Source organism: Pangasianodon hypophthalmus, chromosome 16 (genome assembly GCF_027358585.1).
Source record: "Pangasianodon hypophthalmus isolate fPanHyp1 chromosome 16, fPanHyp1.pri, whole genome shotgun sequence".
Lineage (NCBI taxonomy): Eukaryota > Metazoa > Chordata > Actinopteri > Siluriformes > Pangasiidae > Pangasianodon > Pangasianodon hypophthalmus.
Window position 1 is genome coordinate 12183594 of NC_069725.1, and position 20733 is coordinate 12204326.

The 20733-nt window shown below is 38.3% G+C and overlaps 2 protein-coding genes and 1 non-coding gene across 15 annotated transcripts; 2 read left to right on the forward strand and 1 right to left on the reverse strand.

Moving 5' to 3' along the window:
* The first annotated feature begins 308 nt into the window (after nt 1-308).
* tpd52l2b (tpd52 like 2b) lies at nt 309-14999 on the forward strand. Of its 13 annotated transcripts, none has more exons than XM_026920443.3 (10): nt 309-568; nt 1900-2051; nt 2172-2320; nt 4123-4182; nt 8674-8721; nt 9205-9306; nt 10985-11011; nt 12141-12185; nt 12503-12551; nt 13388-14999. In XM_026920443.3, exons 1-10 carry the CDS (start codon nt 550-552, stop codon nt 13472-13474), a joined length of 738 nt encoding a protein of 245 aa, XP_026776244.3. In that variant the 5' UTR covers nt 309-549; the 3' UTR covers nt 13475-14999. The 13 variants fall into 13 exon arrangements, with proteins under 13 accessions (XP_026776244.3, XP_026776245.3, XP_026776246.3 ...); XM_026920444.3 differs by having other exon boundaries at nt 310-568; nt 12144-12185; XM_026920445.3 differs by lacking the exon at nt 10985-11011 and having other exon boundaries at nt 310-568.
* A 3279-nt stretch (nt 15000-18278) lies between these two features.
* trnae-cuc (transfer RNA glutamic acid (anticodon CUC)) lies at nt 18279-18350 on the reverse strand. Its single transcript has one exon. It is a non-coding gene; the product is annotated as a tRNA-Glu (tRNA).
* A 304-nt stretch (nt 18351-18654) lies between these two features.
* Nucleotides 18655-20711, forward strand: ppdpfb (pancreatic progenitor cell differentiation and proliferation factor b). Its single transcript, XM_026920540.3, has 5 exons — nt 18655-18812; nt 19511-19603; nt 19711-19788; nt 20132-20225; nt 20334-20711. The coding sequence occupies exons 2-5, from the start codon at nt 19549-19551 to the stop codon at nt 20449-20451; spliced, it is 345 nt and encodes a 114-aa protein (XP_026776341.1). The 5' UTR covers nt 18655-18812; nt 19511-19548; the 3' UTR covers nt 20452-20711.
* Nucleotides 20712-20733: the final 22 nt, after the last annotated feature.

Sequence of the window (20733 nt, forward strand, 5' to 3'; positions counted from 1 at the left end):
CCAGTCGTCTAGCCATCACAATCTGGCCCTTGTCAAAGTCGCTCAGATCATTACATTTGCTGCATTTTTCCTGCTTCCAACACAACAACTTCGAGAACTGACTGTTCACTTGCTGCCTAATATATCCCACTCCATGACAGGTGCCATTGTAATGAGCTAAACAATGTTATTCACTTCACCTGTCAGTGGTTTTAACGTTATGGTTAATCAGTGTATCTGTATAATACTCTTGTATTCCCCTGTACAAGTGTATTTGTGCGAAATGTATTTTTTTGTTTGTGTCTGGAAAAACAGGACGCAAAAACGTCATCAGTGTGCGCCGGAACAGAGGGAACACAACGGCCCTGAGTGTAGGCATCAGGCTGAGCTGGCTGCTTACGGCTGCTGCTGCTGGTGGTGAATTTCGTTAGCGGATTTCTGTTTTGAATGTTGTCGATGCAAGTGTAGCAGTTCTTCGATCAGACGTATTTTTTTATACAATACTTTATCAACAAGTAATTGTCTAAACTCTTTTTACGAGCACAATCTCCTTGTTTTTGGTTCGACGCCATGGATTCCGCCAGTCAAGGTAAACAAAACCAAAACAATCAGTTGCGCTGTGTTGTTGGTGTATGTGTTAGATATTACTGCTATCCGGGGTGCTTTCCCTTGTTTTGTAAATATGCAGTGTGTCGTTTTGGTGTTTGATTTTCATGATTTTCGTCTTCTAATATGCAGTGTCCGAGTATGAAGGAAAGGAAAGGACAGGGCAGGGTAGGGTAGGCTATCGGGTTACTCCACAGATAGCCAGAATATAAAAAGCCTCACTGCCAGCTGAATGATCTTTATCTGAGGTGCACCCTTTTAAATACAAAAATATAAGTAATTATAGCCATTTAACAACACCAGAAAATGGTGTTTGGTTGGCTGTATTTCACTCTGGCTTGTTTTGCATGTATTTGCTGTCAGTACCAAAGCAGTAAATCTACCTTCCCTTTAAAATAAACACTACTGCATATAAAATGTGCTGTCGTTTAGTGGTTACACTTTGGTTTATAGTTTTAACTCCAGGGGTTTGCTGGTGGCATTCTGTGAGGGTGTGGCAAGTAATCTGTCATATCCTGCCAGTCATTATCCAGCTAATGCACGTGCTGTATTTGTGCAAAAAATAAAAAATAAGGTGCTGATAATATAAACACTGTGTTTCTTTCTAATGATCAACATCCAAAGCCAAAAACTAATGCATGCAAAGTGCATGAAGTGCATAAGAGACTTTAGAGTGAGCATTTCTCCTAATGAGATCCTGTCTTTGGTGTTTATGTGTAATGAATTTAAAAAAAAAAAGCTACTAAGGAATATCCGAAAGTGTGTAGAAGACTAACTCTCGCTTCTGAATGGACACACACACAGCACTTCTGAAAAACACTGTACTGCTAGTACACTGATCTCAGCTTACACCCGCCTCTGGTCTAGCTGAATGGTGTCATTGTGCTCACGACTGAAGATTGCGGGTAAACTCTATGAGCAAAATGCAATGGCTTAGTGAGTAAATGCCACTTATTTCATACCACTGAAAGACCCCCCCCCCCTTTTTTTTTCTTACCATAAAGGAGGAGTATGAATTTCTGACGAGAAACCAAATACTGCAATACAGTGTCCATGAAAACACAAGTGCAAGTATTGTGTAATAACAATAATAAATCAAAATTAGTGGTTTGGTGTCATAACCCTGAAGATGTTTGTCACCATTGACTGAGTGAATTTAACATGTTTTTTAAAAAAGACACAACCCTCAAAACAGAAAATTCAATTGGTTGATAAGTATTTATCTTCCTAATTTATTTTCGAGCAAGGCAAAGACAAGAATCTTAAATGTATGTATGTGTGTCTCTCTTTTTCTTTCCCCTTTCACACACACAGACATCAATCTGAATTCTCCAAATAAAGGCCTGGGCTCAGGCTCTCTGTCAGATATGCCAGCAGAGATAGGTGCGTCTGCTGGGAGTCCAGTAACACTTCCTCCAGGACTAACAGAGGAGGAGGCAGAAGAACTAAAGACTGAACTCACCAAGGTATACACCACCACAACAGCTGTACACCTGATCCACTAATCTTCAAGTCTAAGGCGTGAGTGGCTTTTGTTGTAGTGTTTTTTAATTGTGCAGTTTTTTTTTCCACGATCATCAAATCAGGTGGAGGAGGAGATTCAGACTCTACGGCAAGTACTGATGGCCAAAGAGCGCCACGCATCCGAACTGAAGCGCAAGCTCGGCCTCAGCCCTCTGAGCGAACTCAAACAGAACATCACCAAAAGCTGGCAGGACGTGCAGACCTCAAATGCGTGAGTAGAAGATTCTTCTTATTCCCCAGCTCTTCCACTGCTTTTACCAAATAAATATAACTATATTTGATATATGATAAAGACTTCATGACAGGTCAGCTCCTGTTTTTTTGAACTTCTATAAGGTAATTTCTTTATAGCTTACAGCACTTTCCTCACTCTAATCTTACATTCTTTTCTCGCTCTATGATGTCTGAAATCAGCTTTCCCTTTATAACTGGCACTTAAAGCGCTAGCCTCCTGTCCTTATAGATAAAAGCTTTGAGTGCTTTAGTTTGATCAGCTGAAAAAGCAGCAGCGCTGTGTGAATCTGGAATGAGTCAGAAGTGAGTCAGCCATTATTGTACCATAGCTGTAATTTAACTTTTCACTTCCTGACTAAATCACTTGGTACCAAGGCTGAGACTGGTAATGAGGTCAGCATCTGTGTCTCACATCAGGATTTTCCGAGCTCGTTAGCTAATGAACATGCACTCTTTGTTGTTACCTGCCATAGCTAAGTCAAATGAAATCATTCTTACTGAAAATCATTACACTGTATGTTTTTATCTTTTTTTTTTTTTTTTTTTTTTTTTTTTTTTTTTTTTTTTTTACACAGCTATTACCAGATATCATATAAAATCTCAGGGGTTGTCCATGCTCTAATGTCTTGACTACATACAGTATTTCCATAATCAAAGTTAGAAACCCATATTTTTTGATAACTGTATATCTGAAAGCAGTATTGTATTTACTTCTGAAAGTACAACAAGAAGGATGTAACTGGTTAGACACACCGATCCCACGCAACTTATCATTAAAATGGACGAAAGTCCGCAAAAGACACACACATATATGGTCAAGTTTTTATCTCTCGAGGCATACCAATGTCCATTATTAGATAACGGCATATGTTTTTCTGCAAAGATTGGGCAAATGAAAGTTCTTGGCCTAAAAAGTGGAAGGTAACGATGCATTATACCACAGCACTGTTGAATTCTCGAATCAGCAGATTGTGACATTAGTTCCAGCTGTACCATAAATGATAGGTTTATATGAATGCATAATATAAGCTATAATATTCAATACAATTTTAATATACACATAATGTTATTAACTTAGAGAGAGAGAGAGAGAGAGAGAGAGAGAATGTAGCTAGTGAGGAGACAACTGTTTATGGCTCCTATAACATAGGTAATAAGAGGAACTCTTTTCGCTGATATTCCGTAACATTAAATGTAGCTATAAATGGTTAAAAACGTGATGTGTCATTCATTTATAAATTAAAAATTGTGATTGTTGGTCAATTGTTGTGGTAAAAGAGGAATAATAACACTTTGGTCCGTGCTGTTATTCCCGTGCTTTGTGAGAATTCCGATGTGTGTTATTCCTTACGTAAGGTAGGGTAAGTGAGCTAGTTAAGTTCATTAATACAGAAGAAGTGAAATGAATGACTGTATGAGCTTTGTACTCTTCTAACAAAATATTTAATGTAGCACGTCATATTTGTGCCCTGAACTAAAAGTCAACAAGTCATTGGCCAACATTGTGGCTATGAGAAGTGTGTTCTGTTTTTGAGTCCTTCATGCACACTAATTAATACGCCTAGTAAAAATCTTTCTACCAAAAATCTCAGTTGATTTGAATGGAACTACAGCGTTGCGCTGTGTTGCACCACATTAAGTTTAAACATAGCTGAAAATTGTTTTTGCAAAAAAATCAGTTTTTTTTTTTTATTATTATTTTTTGGTTGTCAAAGCTACTAAACTACAAATTAAAAAATGAATAACCCGTGTGATTCAGTTCATAACAATTGTTTGTAGCTATGTAAGAACGAGTGAGAAACTGGGCCAGTGGAACGAGAAGATTGCAGGATGTGAACTGTGAGTCACTGCCTGTGTTGGCACGTTTACTGTGTGTTTGTTCATGTTCCTCTCACGAGTGTGTAATCCGGGCTTGCACTGTGCAGCATGCTGGAACTGACACGTCTACATAACCAGGGGTTTTTTTTTTTTTTTTTTTTTTTTTTTTTTTTTTTGGGAAATGTTCCCAACGTGTAAAGCAGTTAAAATATAATAAGCTCTAATCATTTTTTAAGGCTGAAAGGTCTGGGTCTATAATGAGTGCTTTAGCACTTTCAAGCTTTTCAGTGTGTTACATTTGTTCCAGTTGTTTACTGCATTGGACATCAGGGCAAAGCAGCAGCCAGTATTGATCTGTTTTATCTTTCCGTTGCGCAGGTTAGGGTGATCAGGAAGAAAAGCTGGATACACTTTTAACATCATATGACCAGGAAAGACAAAATCGCTTTAAAGTCAGTAGTTTGAGTTTTATCTCTGTAGTTTAAAATCTGCACTCTGCACTGTTCTTCTCTCACGATCATGTGCTCTGTGTGGAGTCTTTACACTCAGTGATAGTGACGGTGGATTACGAGATCCTCCACAGTGTGTAAGACAAAAGCTTTGTGTCCTGTTCTTTTCTGTCCTCTATAATAGTGGGTGTCTGGAACACTGACCCGCTGTCTGCCTCAGATATTTTTACTCCTCTGCTTAATTCCTCCATTTTAAGATGACTGTCTTCTTAGAAAAAGAAAACATCCCTATACATTTGCAAGACTTGGATGAACACAAAATAGTTTTTATGTATATAATTTTCATGTATATGTATAGGGATGTTTTAGCATTAGCAATAAATAAATGCTATACAGCATTAAAAAAAATTGTCTCTTTTTTTGGATATACACTCCCCGGCCATTTTAATAGGAACAGCTGTACACCTGCTCATTCATGCAAATATCCAATCAGTCGTACTGTCCGGTTTTGTGACCAGGGTAGCCTCAGATTCCTGTCGTTGTCTGCTGCTGTTGTAGCCCATCACCTTAAGGTGCCGTGTGTTGTGAATTCTGAGATGCTTTTCTGTTCACCACGGTTGTAAAGAGTGATTATTTGAGTTACCCTTGCTTGGCAGTTCAAACCAGTCTGACCTCTGTCATTAACAAGGTGCCTCCCTCTGCAAAACTGCCCCTCCCTGGATGTTTATTGTTTCTCGCACCATTCGGTGTAAACTCTAAAGACTATGGTGCATGAAGTTCCCAGGAGATTTTATGAAATACTCAAACCAGCCCATCTAGCACCAACAACCATGCCCTGGTCAAAGTCACTGACATCATTTTCCCCTATTCTGATGTTTGAAGTGAACATTAACTGAAGCTCTTGACCTGTATCTGTATGGTTTTATGCATATGATATTTTCCTACCTTTCTTCAGTTTGCTAGAAGGGGCTTTGCAACTGTTCTTACATATATGATGTCAGTGACATTCATCTTTGGGAACTCTTGCAGACAGCTACTGTAAATTACTACCAATGTGAGTGTAGAGAGTAGATCTGTAGAACTGGAAACACATGAGCAGCCTTAAGAAGAACATGGAAGCGTTTGTGCAGGGAATCCATTGCATGAATGAGTGGGTTTACAGGTTTTCCTTTAACTGTCTGTGAGCTGCTGTGATAAGTGAATTTCCCCACTGTGGGATCAATAAAGTTTATCTTATCTTATTAAAGTGGCCAGTGAGTGTAGATCATTTGACAATATGTCGGCGATGTGTGTGAAACTGACCTTTCCAAGTGAGAGAGTTCACATGTATCAGTAAATGATACAATTTGCTTAAAAATTCTATCAAGTTAAACAAGCAATTTAAAGTTAATATCATTAAAGAGAAGAATGTTATCTCATGTGCACATATCAGCTTCAGTTTTTTGGATTGCGCTTGCAAATGATAGCTTCTTTCTGGTGGAATGTTGGACTGATTTTAAACATGAACAGACTTGCTGTTGTGTTGAACAGATGAGTACAGAATGTGGGCTGAAAGTTTCACTTTGCTGTCCCAAACACAGTGCTGATCCATAAATAGAAGAGTGCTGGCGTTAAATATAATATAGGATAAAGTAGTTATTATTATCTGCTTTTCTAACAAAAAGGGTCATGGCTATTTCATTTATGGCATTTTTTATTTATGACTTTGGTTAATAATGGTTTCCAAATGGCTTCCAGTCATAAATTTTAGCTTCCTGAAGCTTATGGTGTGTTGCTGGGAGAGTTGTATTTGAATGCTGTAGTCATTGTGTAGGTAGTGGGTGTGTATTTCCCAGAACACTTTCTCTCTAGGTATCTGCCTACTCCTAGCAGACTGTTCACTGTTCCTCCTTTCCTGTGTGCAGAGTTTCATTTTCTTGTACGCATTTACATTTTCGACAGCTTCTCTAATAGATACAGTCATGGGAAAAAGAAAGTACACCCTCGTTCAATTCTAGGTTTTTATTTATTTATTAAGGTTTTCGTTCAGCATCTCAGTGGGGTTGAGGTCTGGACTTTGACTTGGCCATTCCAACACCTTGATTTTTTTTCTTCTTTAGCCATTCAGATGTTGATTTGCTGGTGTGCTTGGGATCATTGTCCTGTTGCATGACCCAATTTCATCCCAGCTTAAGCTGCTGGACAGATGGCCTCACATTTGTCTCAAGAATATTCTGGTATAAAGTAGAGTTCATCGTTGTTTCAATGGCTGCAGGTTTCCCATGTCCTGTGGCTGCAAAACAAGCCCAACTCATTACCTCTCCACCACTTGGTATGAGGGGTTTGTGGTGATACTCTGTGTTTGGTTTTCGCCAAACATGGCGCTGTGTATGATGACCACAATCTCCACCTTGGTCTCTGCAGAACTTTTGTGGTTTGTTCAAATATAATTTTGCAAATCTAACTCGTGCTGCAAATTCTTTTTGGAGAGAAGGGGCTTTTTCCTAGCCACCCTTCCATGAAACCCATACTTGTTCAGTCTTTTTCTGATTGTGCTGTCATGAACATAAACAATTAATGTGAATTAATCTGAATGTTGGTTTACTTTTTGGGAAAAATGACTACATATTGAACTCCGTTGTGTTTTTTTTTTTTTGTTGTTGTTGTTGTTGTTGTTGTCACCTGTGGTTATTTGTTTATAGAAGTTGGTGAGGACCACACAACTGTTATTTAGGCCCTGAAAAACATAGAATTGAAGGAGGGTGAACTTTGATTTTCCCGTGACTGTCTCTATTAGGAAAGTGTTGCTGGTCTACTAACCAGAGAAGTTGTAAAATTTGTCGGAAAAAAAACAAACAAAAAAACTGAATTCTGTCTACATGAATATTTTAACTTGGTTCTCTGCAACATCAGTGGAAAAAAATCGCTTTTATATAAAGGATGCTAGTAGACATATGCTGCCTTTGATCCCTTTTTCTGCTAGTGCTTCTGCTATTTTGTGCACTTTTCCCTTTTTTGCTGGTGGTCTATGCAATTTTTTAACTTAACTTATTTGCAAATTTACATTTAAAAAATATAGAAAATATATATATATATACACATACATAAGAGAGAACCTACCTACAGCTAATGAATGTTAGGAGTGACTTTTCTTTATTGGAACTATTCAGATTTAATCAGATCTAATCTGAAATGCATATTTGTTTTACATTTAATACTAGCATTGTATCTTTTATCTGTAGGCTTAACAGGTATGTCAGGACATTTATAATGTAGGAACTTTATTAGGAACACCTGCTTATTCATACAATTATCCAATCATGTGGCAGCAGAGCAATGCATAACACCATACTGATACAGGTCAAGAGGGGCATTTTATCCAATTTTTAACTGTGCAGTTTCGTTGAGCCTTTGCCCCCCGTAACATCAGATTCCTGTTCTTGTTTTTCACACCCTTCTGTGTCTAGAGACAATCGTGAGTGAAAATCACAGAAGATCAGCAATTCCTGAAATACTCAATCTACGGCATGCGCTGGACTGTTGCCACTTGAGTGGCTTACTGGAAAATTGCATGAATGAGCAGGAGTCAGGTCTTCCTGTTAGAGTGTATATCTGCAATAGAGCAGTATATAGACATGGTTCTATGTGGAATTCTACCACAGACCTTTTCAAACAGGCTTCCAATAGAACCTCTTTAGGACACTAAGAACCCTTATCAATCCATTCAAAATTTTTCTGAGAGTACACATTTCAAAAATTAAACCTATGCACTTTAACATTATTCTTGTGGAAGCACTATTTATGAGCAGATTCTTAATTACACAAAACACAGCACTGACATCTGCTACATCTATACAGCACCTTTATAGTTGTGTTTTTGTATATGAGAGTGTAATGCATTGGGTCTCGTGTCATTTTTTTTTGAGTATGTATGTTTGAATGCTTGTCTTTGGAACCATTTTTTAAGTGGTTCCCTGTTCCACATGTCAGTAATAATGCTATTTTAATCATGCATGCCCTAACAGCCCAGATACAGTGTGTATGCGAGTGGAAATGTGAACATATTCACCCTGTCTATTTGTAGATATCTTTCAGCCTCTGCCACTCTGGATGACATTGCCAACTCTGAAGTGTGAGTTTTTTGTTTTGTTTTCATTCTTTCTGCTTTTTTTAGTACTCCTGTCTCCTTATCTCCATTGCAGTAGTGTTTTCTTTGTCATCCTCTCATGATGTAGTGGAGAGAGTTAGAATTGCCGTGTCATGCTGCTTGCTGGGTTTTGGCCTTTTTAGAGTTGCTTCATAGATATGTGGCTTGGGGTTGTAATAGAAGCTACTGCAGTTTGTCGAGGTGTGTGTGTTTGTTTTTTTTTTTAATATGAAAAGAGAACTTTGCAGATGGACTAATAATGTTGGGTCAGTTTCCCTCAATTTAGATTAAATATATGGATTTATGCCTGCTACTGCGGGTGTCGGCGTTTTTGTATCTTCCCCAGTGCACTTAATACTTGTCTCCATTGCGAAATATGTAAAGCTCACATTCTACTTTGTCCTTGCTTTTCTTTACCTCCATCTTTGACCATCATTCCCTGCTCTTCCTCTCTTCCTCCTCTCACAGGTACAAGAAGACTCAGGAAACACTGTCTCAGGCAGGACAGAAGACCTCAGCAGCCTTCTCCACCGTGGGCTCTGCTATCAGTAGAAAACTAGGCGACATGAGGTAACCCATGAGGCAAAAATACGTGTCACTGCTCTCGTTATTTCTGTTCCTCTCTGTCAACGTAGTGACCCAGCACTGCTCATCCGGCTCTGCATTAACATTCTTCTATTCTGTTCTGTCTATTACTCCAGCATCAATGTCTATCCTAGCCTGTTAGTGTTTGTGCAACTATTATCCGTTTGTTTTCTTGTCTTACTCACCTTGTTTGTCTTAAATGCTGCTGCATGCTCCCATAATCCATTAATGCTTCCTCTTTCACTCTTTCACTTTGCCCTCCTCCTTTCACAGTGTCAGGGTTTCTGTGGCTTTGGAACTTCCGTGCTTTGTTCTGTTTTACCCCGTATCTCTGTAGCAGTGGGCTTTATTTAAATTTAGCAACAAAAAACCACTATGAAAAGAGTGACTTCATGCAAACAAGTAACAAATGACAAATGCTGATGTTTATTTGATGTTTATCCCATGCTGCTTGATTAAATATGTATCTAAGGGTTTCACACAAATTACTGTTTGATTTCACCTACACCCATAATATAAATACATGTCAATGTAATGAAGAGGTACATTAGTTAGACTCCAGTGTGACCAGCTTCTGGTTTGTGTCTCCTAAAAAACTCATGCCAAGTTATCTCTACATGAAACAGCAAGTCACTATCAAAGTCTTGTCAGGGAATTAGCAGGAACTGTACTAGTTGCCCTGTCCAGTTTACTGTTCTACATCCAATGAGTACAGTCCAAAGAGGAACAGTTTGTAATTTTGTAGTTCTCTTGCAAATGCAATGAAAACATTGACAAGACGCTCCTCCCCTTCTGACTCAAAAGACTACACGTCTTGTCAGTTGCCTTTAAAGGAAAAGGGGTATAAATATCTGGCTGACCGCGTGGCTTATTTCAAGGCCGGAAAAACATAAACAGAAGCCTGAAATCAAAGGTATCCAAAGACATTGTGTGACAATATTGCAAATCATTATTTTTTAAAACATGATGTAATTATTATAGGTATAAAAACACTTTTCACCGTTGCAAACTGCAGAATAGAAGAACGGTGGGTAGCTTTCCATTATCGATTCCATTATCACTCCAGGATCCCTGGTTTGACGTTCGTGTGTTCTCCCCGTGTCCTCTTGAGTTCTCTGGGTTACGTCCGACCTCGCAGAAATATGCCAGTAGGTAAACCCATCCAGGATGTGTTCCCATCTCGTGCCCAGTGTTCCCGGGGCAGGCTCTGGATCAACCATGACCCTTTCCAGGATAAAGCACTTACTGAAGATGAATGAAAATTAAAAGCCGCATTTTCACAATGGCTGTGATTGTAATGCATTACATGGCATATTACTAAATAACATTTTGTTTCAGTATCGCCGGCGTGCATATTCTATCACTCTGTGTGTTTATATCGTATCAACACCTCTATTCATTCTTCACTGTCAGTATAACACTCCTGACATAAGTTAACAATGTAAGTGTTGTAAGATACTGGACGGAACTTGCTAACTGTCCTACCGTGAGGTATTTTTGTTATAATCGCTCTAAGAATTGGTCATATGTCATTTTCTATAAGGCTGCTTCTTTTGTTTTTTGTTTCCCTGCTTGCCTTGCTCTTGCCTGATGCCCAATGCTCTCCCTGATTGGTTGTGTGTTCCCCTTTTCTTTTTAATCGCTGCATCTGATTGGCCCACAGAGCGCTGCCTTTCTCTAACTCCTTTGGGTAAGACTGATCAGAGCTTTGATTGGTACTATAAGAGAGATAATAGATGGTGGTGATGTGCAAATGTAAGGAACTCTAGTCAGTGTAAAGCAGTGAGGGTGCATGTGATGTCAGAAATAAAATACGACAGGGTGTGATGTTATAGGAAAATAATCAGTGAGGGGTCATGCGATGCAGCCCAAAGTCAGATATTTTCCTGTAACAGCATGTCATGAAGTGTTTTATTCCTCTTATACCACAGCAATTTACCAAAAAAAACATTTTTTATTTATTAAAGAATGACACATTGTTACATATAATATTGTGGAACTATAAACAGTTGTTACCTCATTGGCCTCTGTTTTTTTTACTCTTTTTAATAAGACAAAAAAAATTGTCTTGTCATGTTAATGAGAAATCGCAATGCATAAAATCCTCTGTCCTGAAGACTTTCTCATGGGAGAAATCTTAAAGGAACAGCTTTACCTCTGACTGTTATCGCTGACACTGGAGACTCATTCCATAAATGTTAAAAAAAAAAAAAAAAAAAAAAAGTCTCCTTACAGAACACTTCAGCATAACAATAATTATACATTTTCCTTTGTTAAATAATGTTTATTTAATCAGTTTAGTATTAGGTTTAGATTATGTGAAGTCGCTGTGAATGGCTTGTTATTAGAGAAACGGAAATGTATCAGTACAAGCACATTAATATAAATCTGTCATTTCCTTACAGATATTGTCAGAGCCTTACTGTTATAAAATTAATCAACATCTTGTGATCAATAAGAATCGAGAATGTAACATTGCTGTGGTATAAATGTATATAGCATATACATTAGGGATTAAGGTTTTAAACTCAGTATGCTGCTATAATCAGATGTTAATCTGCCGTGTAGTTTACAATTATAATAAATAGTAGTATCTCTAGCTGCCTGCTTCTGCATGATGGATATAATCTGAATCAATCGGCACACAGCGTATTGGTGCTAGACAGATTTGATGAAATAATCAAGATTGGATATGAGATTTAATGACAGATTTACAGTTAGTTGCTGAAAGGTGTGTTTTGCTTTGCTTCTTTGATTCTGAATGATCCTGCTTGCTTGTTAACAATGGCACCTCTTGTCTCCTTTTAATGCTTTCAAAGTAGCAACTACTCCATTCGCCATTCGATAAGTATGCCAGCTATGAGGTAAAGTATTTCAGGTTGATTCTAGTATTTAAACCCCCCCTTAACCTTTGCCATCTGGTCTTACAACTTTGTGCTAATGAAGTAGAGTTCATATTACACACCAGCATGCGTTTTAAACTAAATGTTCAGCTCTAACTTGGAATGTTAAATACTTACAATACTTTGTGAAACCAGGAGATGTCTGCAGATGTTGTAACTTTTTCTGTGTGCATGTGGATCAGAAAACGGCAACTATTTTTCCATTTCTAATTACACTGTAGCAGACCTCTGCCTCTGACAGATTGAGCAATAACATCTGAATACTGTATTTTTGACAGGAACTCCCCAACTTTCAAATCATTTGAGGACAAAGTTGGAAATCTTAAGGTAAGGCTGGACCTCATTAAAGGAAAAATCCACTGTGAATTAATTCTAAAATTATTAATCTTTATAATTAACATGTGATTTGAGAAGATTTATTTTGTAATGAAATTTTGAGTAGACATTTTTAGTTTAACGGTTTCTTCCATTGCTCAAAATGCAGTTTGACTACCTGCTGATAGTGGCACTAATGCCCTTTGGCTATCTCTACCTATAGCAGAGATTTAATCCTTTAGTCTGTCCAGCACTCTCACCTCCTCACCTATACACTTTGCTTCATGATAATACTGCCATCAACACCATCGTGCTTGTCATCTCATAGATCTCTGACTAGCCGAGCCAAGTCTCTGCTGTAACTCCATGCAACTGTGTCGTATATCTGCACTGCATTCTGAAACTTTCTGTCTGTTTGCTGTCTCCACTACTTCTATATTGCATTCCTCACTAATGTGAGGTTGAATGTCAGTGGAAAAAGGTGAGTGAGGAAAAGCAAGCTCTTGCTCTTTTGTTTTTAGCAGCTAACAGAAACCTGACCATTATAACTTATGCTGGAGAACAATAAATTTTTTTTTCTTCTATTAAACTCCACTATAACTGTGCTAGCAGTGTCCCCCTGTGACTGCACACAACCGCTAACCACTTTTATATACACCACCTACCAACAAATTAGCACCAAAATCGCTAAACATCACAGTTTTTTTCCAATATAAACATACTTAATGTGTTTCAGCGTGGAGGTTTCCTTTACAACTTCATTAAGAGCAATAAAGGATGAGTTGGTGCATTTGCTGAACCCCAAATGTGTTCTGAACCCCAAATGTGTGTTCTCTGTTTGTGTCCAGTCGAAGGTGGTTGGAGGGAGGGCCAATGGCGATGGCCCCGAGTCTCCGACCGAGTCGAACCCTGTGCAGGACAACGCACCATTCTGAGCCTCTACACTCCCAAACGAACACTCATCTCATCTGTTAGTGAAGCCTGACCCTCTACAGCCACCATCACTTCTCTCACTCACTCTATCTCTGCCTCTCCCTCCCTCCTCCAGCTACTCTTTAGACCTAAAGCTTGCATGTGCTCGTCTCACCTCTCCACTCACATCACAGCTTGCGTGACATGGACTCATCCAAAAAGGATTGTACAAAAAAAGAAGAAAAAAATGTTACAACCATTTTGTATTCTAAAGTATTTTACACTGCTTTGCATAATGTTTTTACATAACGTAAATATCTATATATGAATATAAAGAATACAAATAATTATATTTAAACTGTACTGCCAAGCAGCATTCATCAGAAAGGGGAAAGGAGAAGAAACCTGGAGAGGGGAGAGGGCTGCTCTTTGAACTACTCACACAAGGGGAACGTGCTGCAGTTTTCTACGCTGCTCTTCATTAATTTGAGGACTTTTTTACTCCGAGTACAATGTGAAGCAACGCTTTACAGTACATCTGGTGAATGTCTAATCCTTTGTCTGCCTTACACTATCACCCCGTTTCTTTCTGTTGATTTTTGCTGGTCAAAGCAAGTCACATTAAGGTTCTTTTCTCTTTTCCTGTCCTCTTTTGCTTTTTCTGCTCTTTGTTTCTTGTGTTGGTTTGGTGTACCATAGTGGTGGGCTTGTTCTGTTTACGCCTTGTACGTTAATGTCCGCCTGCCTTTGCTTTTATTCCAGTGCTTTGTGCCAGCCAACTGAGGCCATTTAAAGACCTTCTGCTGTTGAAACGAAGAGCTATTTCACCAACTCGCACTCACACTAATTACTATAAGAGTCACTTTTGAATATAGCTCTTGCTTTAGCCTGCACTACCCCAATATGTAACACACTGACTGAGACCAGTGGTATCAAACTCTTTTTGTTATTTACAGTATATATTAGACTGCATACTTGTGTAGTTTGTTTGGTAGCACGGTCACTTTGCATTTCAAAACCAATCATTGGCCATTTTTTCAATTGTTAATCATTTTTATTTTGCCTCATTTCTCCTATTTCATCATTTCCGCTTTTCTTTGTGTCAGTGGATTGAATTATTTCAGTAGACTGCTACACATTATTATCCTAGACTGAGCTAGAATTTGAGGGATTTATTATATCTATTTGCCAGAAATATGTACAGCTATGCTGCCAGTAATACACAGCAGGGGTATTGGGATTCATCTTAATGTCATGACTGTACCTTTCTATTATCAATGAGCGAAAGGTGTATCACTTTGAGCATTTTTTTTTTTTTTTTTTTTTTAATATAAATATTAGAGAAATGATATATCCCTTAAGCTGCATACATGTAAATGGGACCGGCTGTTGTAGAGCACATGAGCACAATATAGCTTTAAATCTGAGATTGTAGCTCAACTTTACAAAATGAGAGGATCTGGTTTTCTTTTAAGGAATTGGTGGAATACTCATTTATGTTAATGTCAGTGTTTGTTCTGTTTATCAATAAAGCATTCCTTCAAATAAGTTTTATCATGCCATTTACTCAGTGGTGTTGTGTGTGTTGTGTAACCCAATAGCTACTGATGCTTGAAACAGGCCTAGTGTAAACAGTTGATGTCATTCCTGCAGTGTGTGCGTGCATGCTGGAGCCTCTAGATGGAAGCACGGCACAATAAGCAAAGTGTGAGAACTTTTTTTTTTATGCCGGAACCAGAATGAAGAGGTATGATTTCTCACTCATTTGATGTATGTTTGTGCAGGACTGTCACAATTTTAGCAAGTCATTCTAGACCATGCCTGGTGTTTGGTAAGTAAACCTTCTAAAATAGTAAATAAAATGTTAGGGTGATACAGTTCCCTTCGAAAGTATTGGAACGCAAAGGCCAATTCCTTTGTTTTTGCTATACACTGAAAGATCCATGGGATCCATGAGATAATGGATCAGAATATTTATATCTAGAGCTGTTAAACTTAGAACGTGGCACCTTTTGTTTGAACCCACCAATTTTTCAAATGATTAAAAATATTGGAACATGTGATTGACAAGAGTTTCTTGTTGCCCAGGTGTGCCCTGTTAGATTGATTGTTTTAAGAATTATACCTCTGAATGTCTGCTCTTGATATGAGCCCTGGGTTTTGCCTGTGAAGACTGCATTTGTGGTTTTAAAAAAAAGGATAAACCAACATGAAGACCAGGGTGCTGTCTACGGGAGACAAGCAAGCCATTTTGAAGCTGATAAAAGAAGGAAAATTGATCAGAGCCATTGCACAAGCATTTTGCATAGCCAATACAACAATTTGGAATATCCTGAAAAAGAAAGAAACTATTGGTGTTGTAACAGCCAGACATCAAACAGGTCAGCCAAGGAAAACAACAGCAGTTGATGACAAAAACATGGTGAGAAAAACCCAAAAGCAACAGTCAGTGACATCACCCACAACCTCCACAGGGCAGGGGTGAAGGTATCACAATCCACCTTTTGAAGACGACTTTGAGAGCAGAAATATTGAGGCCATACAACAAAATGCAAACCACTCATCAGCAGTAGGAATCTGAAGGCCAGATTGGAATTCACAAAGAAATACAGAGATGAGCTGCAAAAGTTCTGGAAGCAAAATTAAAGTGATAGAAAGGCCAAAGTGTGGTGAAAGACACGTAGTAGCAGCAGAATGAATTCAGAAGTCTACAGAAACATGTATTCTGTTAAACTGTAGTAATACAATTATCAAAACTCAACAGAAAAATGTTTTTTCACTGTATTTGTCCACTCATGTCCACCGCATTATTTTAAATTTAGCAACTTTGATGAAGGCTTTAAGCTTGATCCCCTTGCCAATCATGTCGTGTCACAAGCTTGTTTCCTCATATACTCATCGCCCGCATTATAAGAAACATCTGTATACCTCCTCATTCATGCAGTTAAACAACCAATTAACCGATCATGTGGCAGAAGCGCAGTGCATCTAAAGAGCTTCAGTAAATGTTCACATGAGTCAAGGTTTTTCTCACCATTCTGTACAAACGCTAAAGACTGTTGTGTGTGAAAATCCCAGGAGTAGTTTCTCAGCTGAGTTGATCTGGCACCATCAACCATGCCACAGTCAAAGTCCCTGAGATCACATTTTTTGGTCACTTGTTTGATGTGAACATTACCCAAAGCTCTTGACCTGCATCTGCATGATTTTGTGCTTTGTGCTGCTGCCACATGATTGGCTGATGAGATAACTGCATGAATGTACAGGGGTACTTACATGTTATATGAAGTTATACATCATTATGACATACATGTCAATTTCCTTTATACACCTTATAAACCACACTTACTACACGTGAAAACACATGAACCTCATTAAAAACATTTTCATCAGTTTTTAAATTATCCCTATTATTAAATTTTACATGTTCATTCATATTCTTGTTGAGGAATAAATTCCAGTTTAGGATATTACAGTGAAATTTCCAAAAGTGTTGATAATTATTAATAAGTCTTTCTCTTGCAAGCATCTTCACAGTGAAATTAACATTTTAATTCTAATATCATCCAAAACCTAGATTTTTGGTCTTATTAAGTATGCAAATGTGTGCTTATTTCATCAGACAAAGGCTCATTTGCATAAATAAATGTAAACCATTCCAATACAAAAAAAATTAAATACTTGTAAGAATATCAGCTTATGCAGAATAATTGTGATGTCTATTTTATTTTATTTATTTTTTTTTTTTAATGACCACTATCATCTGTAATGCCTTAAAATCATGTGGACCACATCTGATATCCTGCTCACAGGATATTCGTCTCACCTTATCTGTAGCCTGAAATCACTGGTACATTTTGTGCATTGTAAGCATATGTGTGTGTGTGTGTGTGTGTGTGTGTGTGTGAACTTTCATGTAGACTGTGTCCTTGATCTAAAGTTAGGCTTGGTTTCTATGAACTATCCCTTATCAGTGTACCATCATTCAGCTAATGTCCAAATACCCCTGAAATAAACTGGTTAATTAATGACAAGCTCCTCTTATGAATGAAGTACCTCTTTGCTGTTATCTTTCTGGGAAGTAGCTGAACTGTAGGAGTGACTGGGAGTAAGTGTGTTTACATTCTGAGCATAACCTTTGCCATCCTCATCAATATTCAACAGTAGCCAATGAAAGAAAAACAATCATATCTTAAGTGTAAGATATAAATGGGCTGAACTATATGTATGGTGAAATCAGGTATATTGGGACATCAGGTAAATTGGGAGAGTAAAATTTAGCAGCATTTTGTTTTCTAGCCCAATAAGCGAAAGTCCAAACTTTACAAAAATTACTAAGCCCTTCCCGTGGATAGAAGTAACATGACTTAACTGATGTGATAACATAAAATGGATCATCCATTAAACAGGATGTTGATCCCTGGTAGAAAACTTCAGGTGAAAGAAATGATATATGGTTTGACTAATTATAAAATGCTCATGACTGATATAGTACACATATTGTATGATGCATACACACATATGAAACATATACACACATATAAAATAATTAAATAAATAAAATAATTAATAATTAAATAATTTTCAGTCAGTTTGATAAAAGTGTAGAAGCCATGTATATACAGTACAGTACAATTCATCTTCACATATAGACAGTGAACAACTCAAGGATTTCAGAAATGTGGTGTGTAGGGATATTTTGTTTTCTTAACGGTAAGAAAGCTATGGTAAAGGCAGAAATTCAGCTGCCAGATTGTCTGAATTCACAATATATATAAGAAGTCGTCTTGCTCGTTAAAAGAGGAGGAATAGAGGGAAAACAACTTATTCCCTGACCGGGAATCGAACCCGGGCCGCGGCGGTGAGAGCGCCGAATCCTAACCACTAGACCACCAGGGAACTGCTGAGAATTAGTGTCATACTGTTCATGTCAATAGTATGTTTTAAAAAAAACAGCTGTAAATTTCATATAGTCTGTGGAATGACAGAAGAATTATAAGATTGTTTGGAATAGATTGCAGTAATAATTAGCTGATGCAAATAATTCCCGCTTTGCTTTTCAGTTTCATGTAAATATCCTAACTCACTTCCATGAACAAAAGCAAAGACAAAGCGACCAGTCTGGTTTGAGCCAGTTTTCAGAACAGCGGCCAGTACAGTACATTGCGAGTGACGTCACCGCGCGATATAAAAGGCCACTCTGGCGCTGAAGTGTAGACAGCATTGCGGTGTAGTTACTGGCCGTGGACGGTTTAAGCCACCTAAATCTTTTCAAATGGGCCCCGTCGCCTAGCGTTTTCTCCCCAGAAGCCTCCGACTGAGTTGCACAGGGTGCTATAAAACATCAGCACAAACAAGAAGGTGAGTCTGGAAGAGATTCAGAGGAAATCTTGTGGGTGTGTTGTGTTCGTTTTTTTGGGGAGACATGTCAGCTATGGTTGTGAGGGTGGGAGTCTTGAGGCGCTGTTGTTGTTTTCTCGGTATGCTAGCTATCTTTGGTAGCGGACTTTCTACTGATAAATCACTAAAGATCATGTTTAATATAAAAGTAACAACTACCCAGTTTAAATGTTTAAACGTTTCGTTAAAAATGTCCATTTGTGCATTTTCTCCGGGGACATAATGTTCTTTTGTCACGCTATCTTGCTTAACACAGCTAAAGTTCAGTTACTTAAAACAGCTGGCCTAGTTGTAATATTTGGTTTAAATATTTACAGCTATTTCGACAAACTTTCACTGGCCCAATAGCACAAGATGGTCTTGTCTTTTTCCTTTGTGTCTTGTAAAAACAAGAGACTGTTTTGAGTTAGTTCTCTGGAAGGAAATGTAAACAGTTGTTTTGAGAAACTGACAGCCCAGTTCACTACTCTGCTGGAATCCAATGTTTGCTCTAATATTAAAAACCAAACATCACGAGCATCAGAATGTCTTTGTGTTCAGTGCTTAAATATCTTCAATATTTACATGCAGAGATTGCAGTATACCAATCTTGTTTAGTTTTTTCTCTAATATATCATTATCAAAATCCATTTAATTGAATCCATTCTTCTCTTTTTAAGGTTTCCATCTAAGGCACAAGTTAAGTTAAGTGTGAAGCATGGCAGCAATCCCAGCTGGCGGATCTCTTGTAGCCACCCATGACTATTACCGGAGTAAGAGCACCAGTACAAAGCATTAATACACGTAGAAACTTCCACACACTTCACTGGCATGGGTGTTTGAGATCATGCTGTTCATGAACCCATCTGTCTGTTCTCAGGGCGCCTTGGCTCTACATCAAGTAGCAGCTCGTGTGGCAGTTCGGAATACATCGGGGAGGTTATTCCACATCACCCAGGTGTGTATTTCATAATCTCACGTCCAATTTTCTCACTGATCGTTTTCAGCAGCATCACAGCTGCTTGGAAGAGTAGAGACTTGAGCAATATCCTGACCAGATGTTTTTGTGATGATCAGAGTTTATGAAATTGACATGATTCAGTTGTAGGGCTGGATGTTATCGCTTTTCAGGTTTTGAACGTTTCAGTGTAGAAAAAACATCCCCCATACAGCAGACTGACTCCCTTTATCAGCACTGAGTTTTATGTTCATGCAAAAGCCTACATTGTGCATGTCAGGGCTGTTCTTAGTGGAGTTTTTTTTTATATTTATTTATTTATTTTTTTGTCATTGTTTTCCAGGCCTGCCCAAGCAAGACTCTGGTCATTGGTGGTCGAGCTTCTTCTTTGGGAAGCAGCCGGGTATGGGCTCCCTGGCTGAAGAGGCCCAGCAGAAGTGAGTCTGAAGCTTTGAGTTCAGAAACCTTTATGTCTGTGTTAATTTACACAATTTGTGATGTGATTTTTCCTTTCTTAACGCTGTCACTGATTTGACTCTGTGCAGATCAGGGCTGAGTGTGACCGATGGGCAGGTGATGTGTATTGCTCGAGATATGGTGAAGAGGCAGGTCAGCGAGAGCAGCGATGCTGGGAAGTCGGAGGTGGGGAGTTCTCATTCCTAAGTCCGGCTTGGAGGACCAACGCTAGGGGACGGGAAATGGCCCTTATTTTATTTTATTTTTTTATTTTCCCCCTTTATGTGTAGAATAGGTTGCTTTTAGGTTATTTCATAACCATTAGTTTATGTTTGGCTTAAAATACAATGAAGGTATTAAAGTGAAGTGTTTTTGTACGTTTTTACACATCTGTAACACTGTGTTTTTGTTACTACTTTCCACTGTCACCGTGTTCACAGAAACAATAAATCTTTGAAGTAGCCAAACCTTTTAGTGACTTTTCTTGGC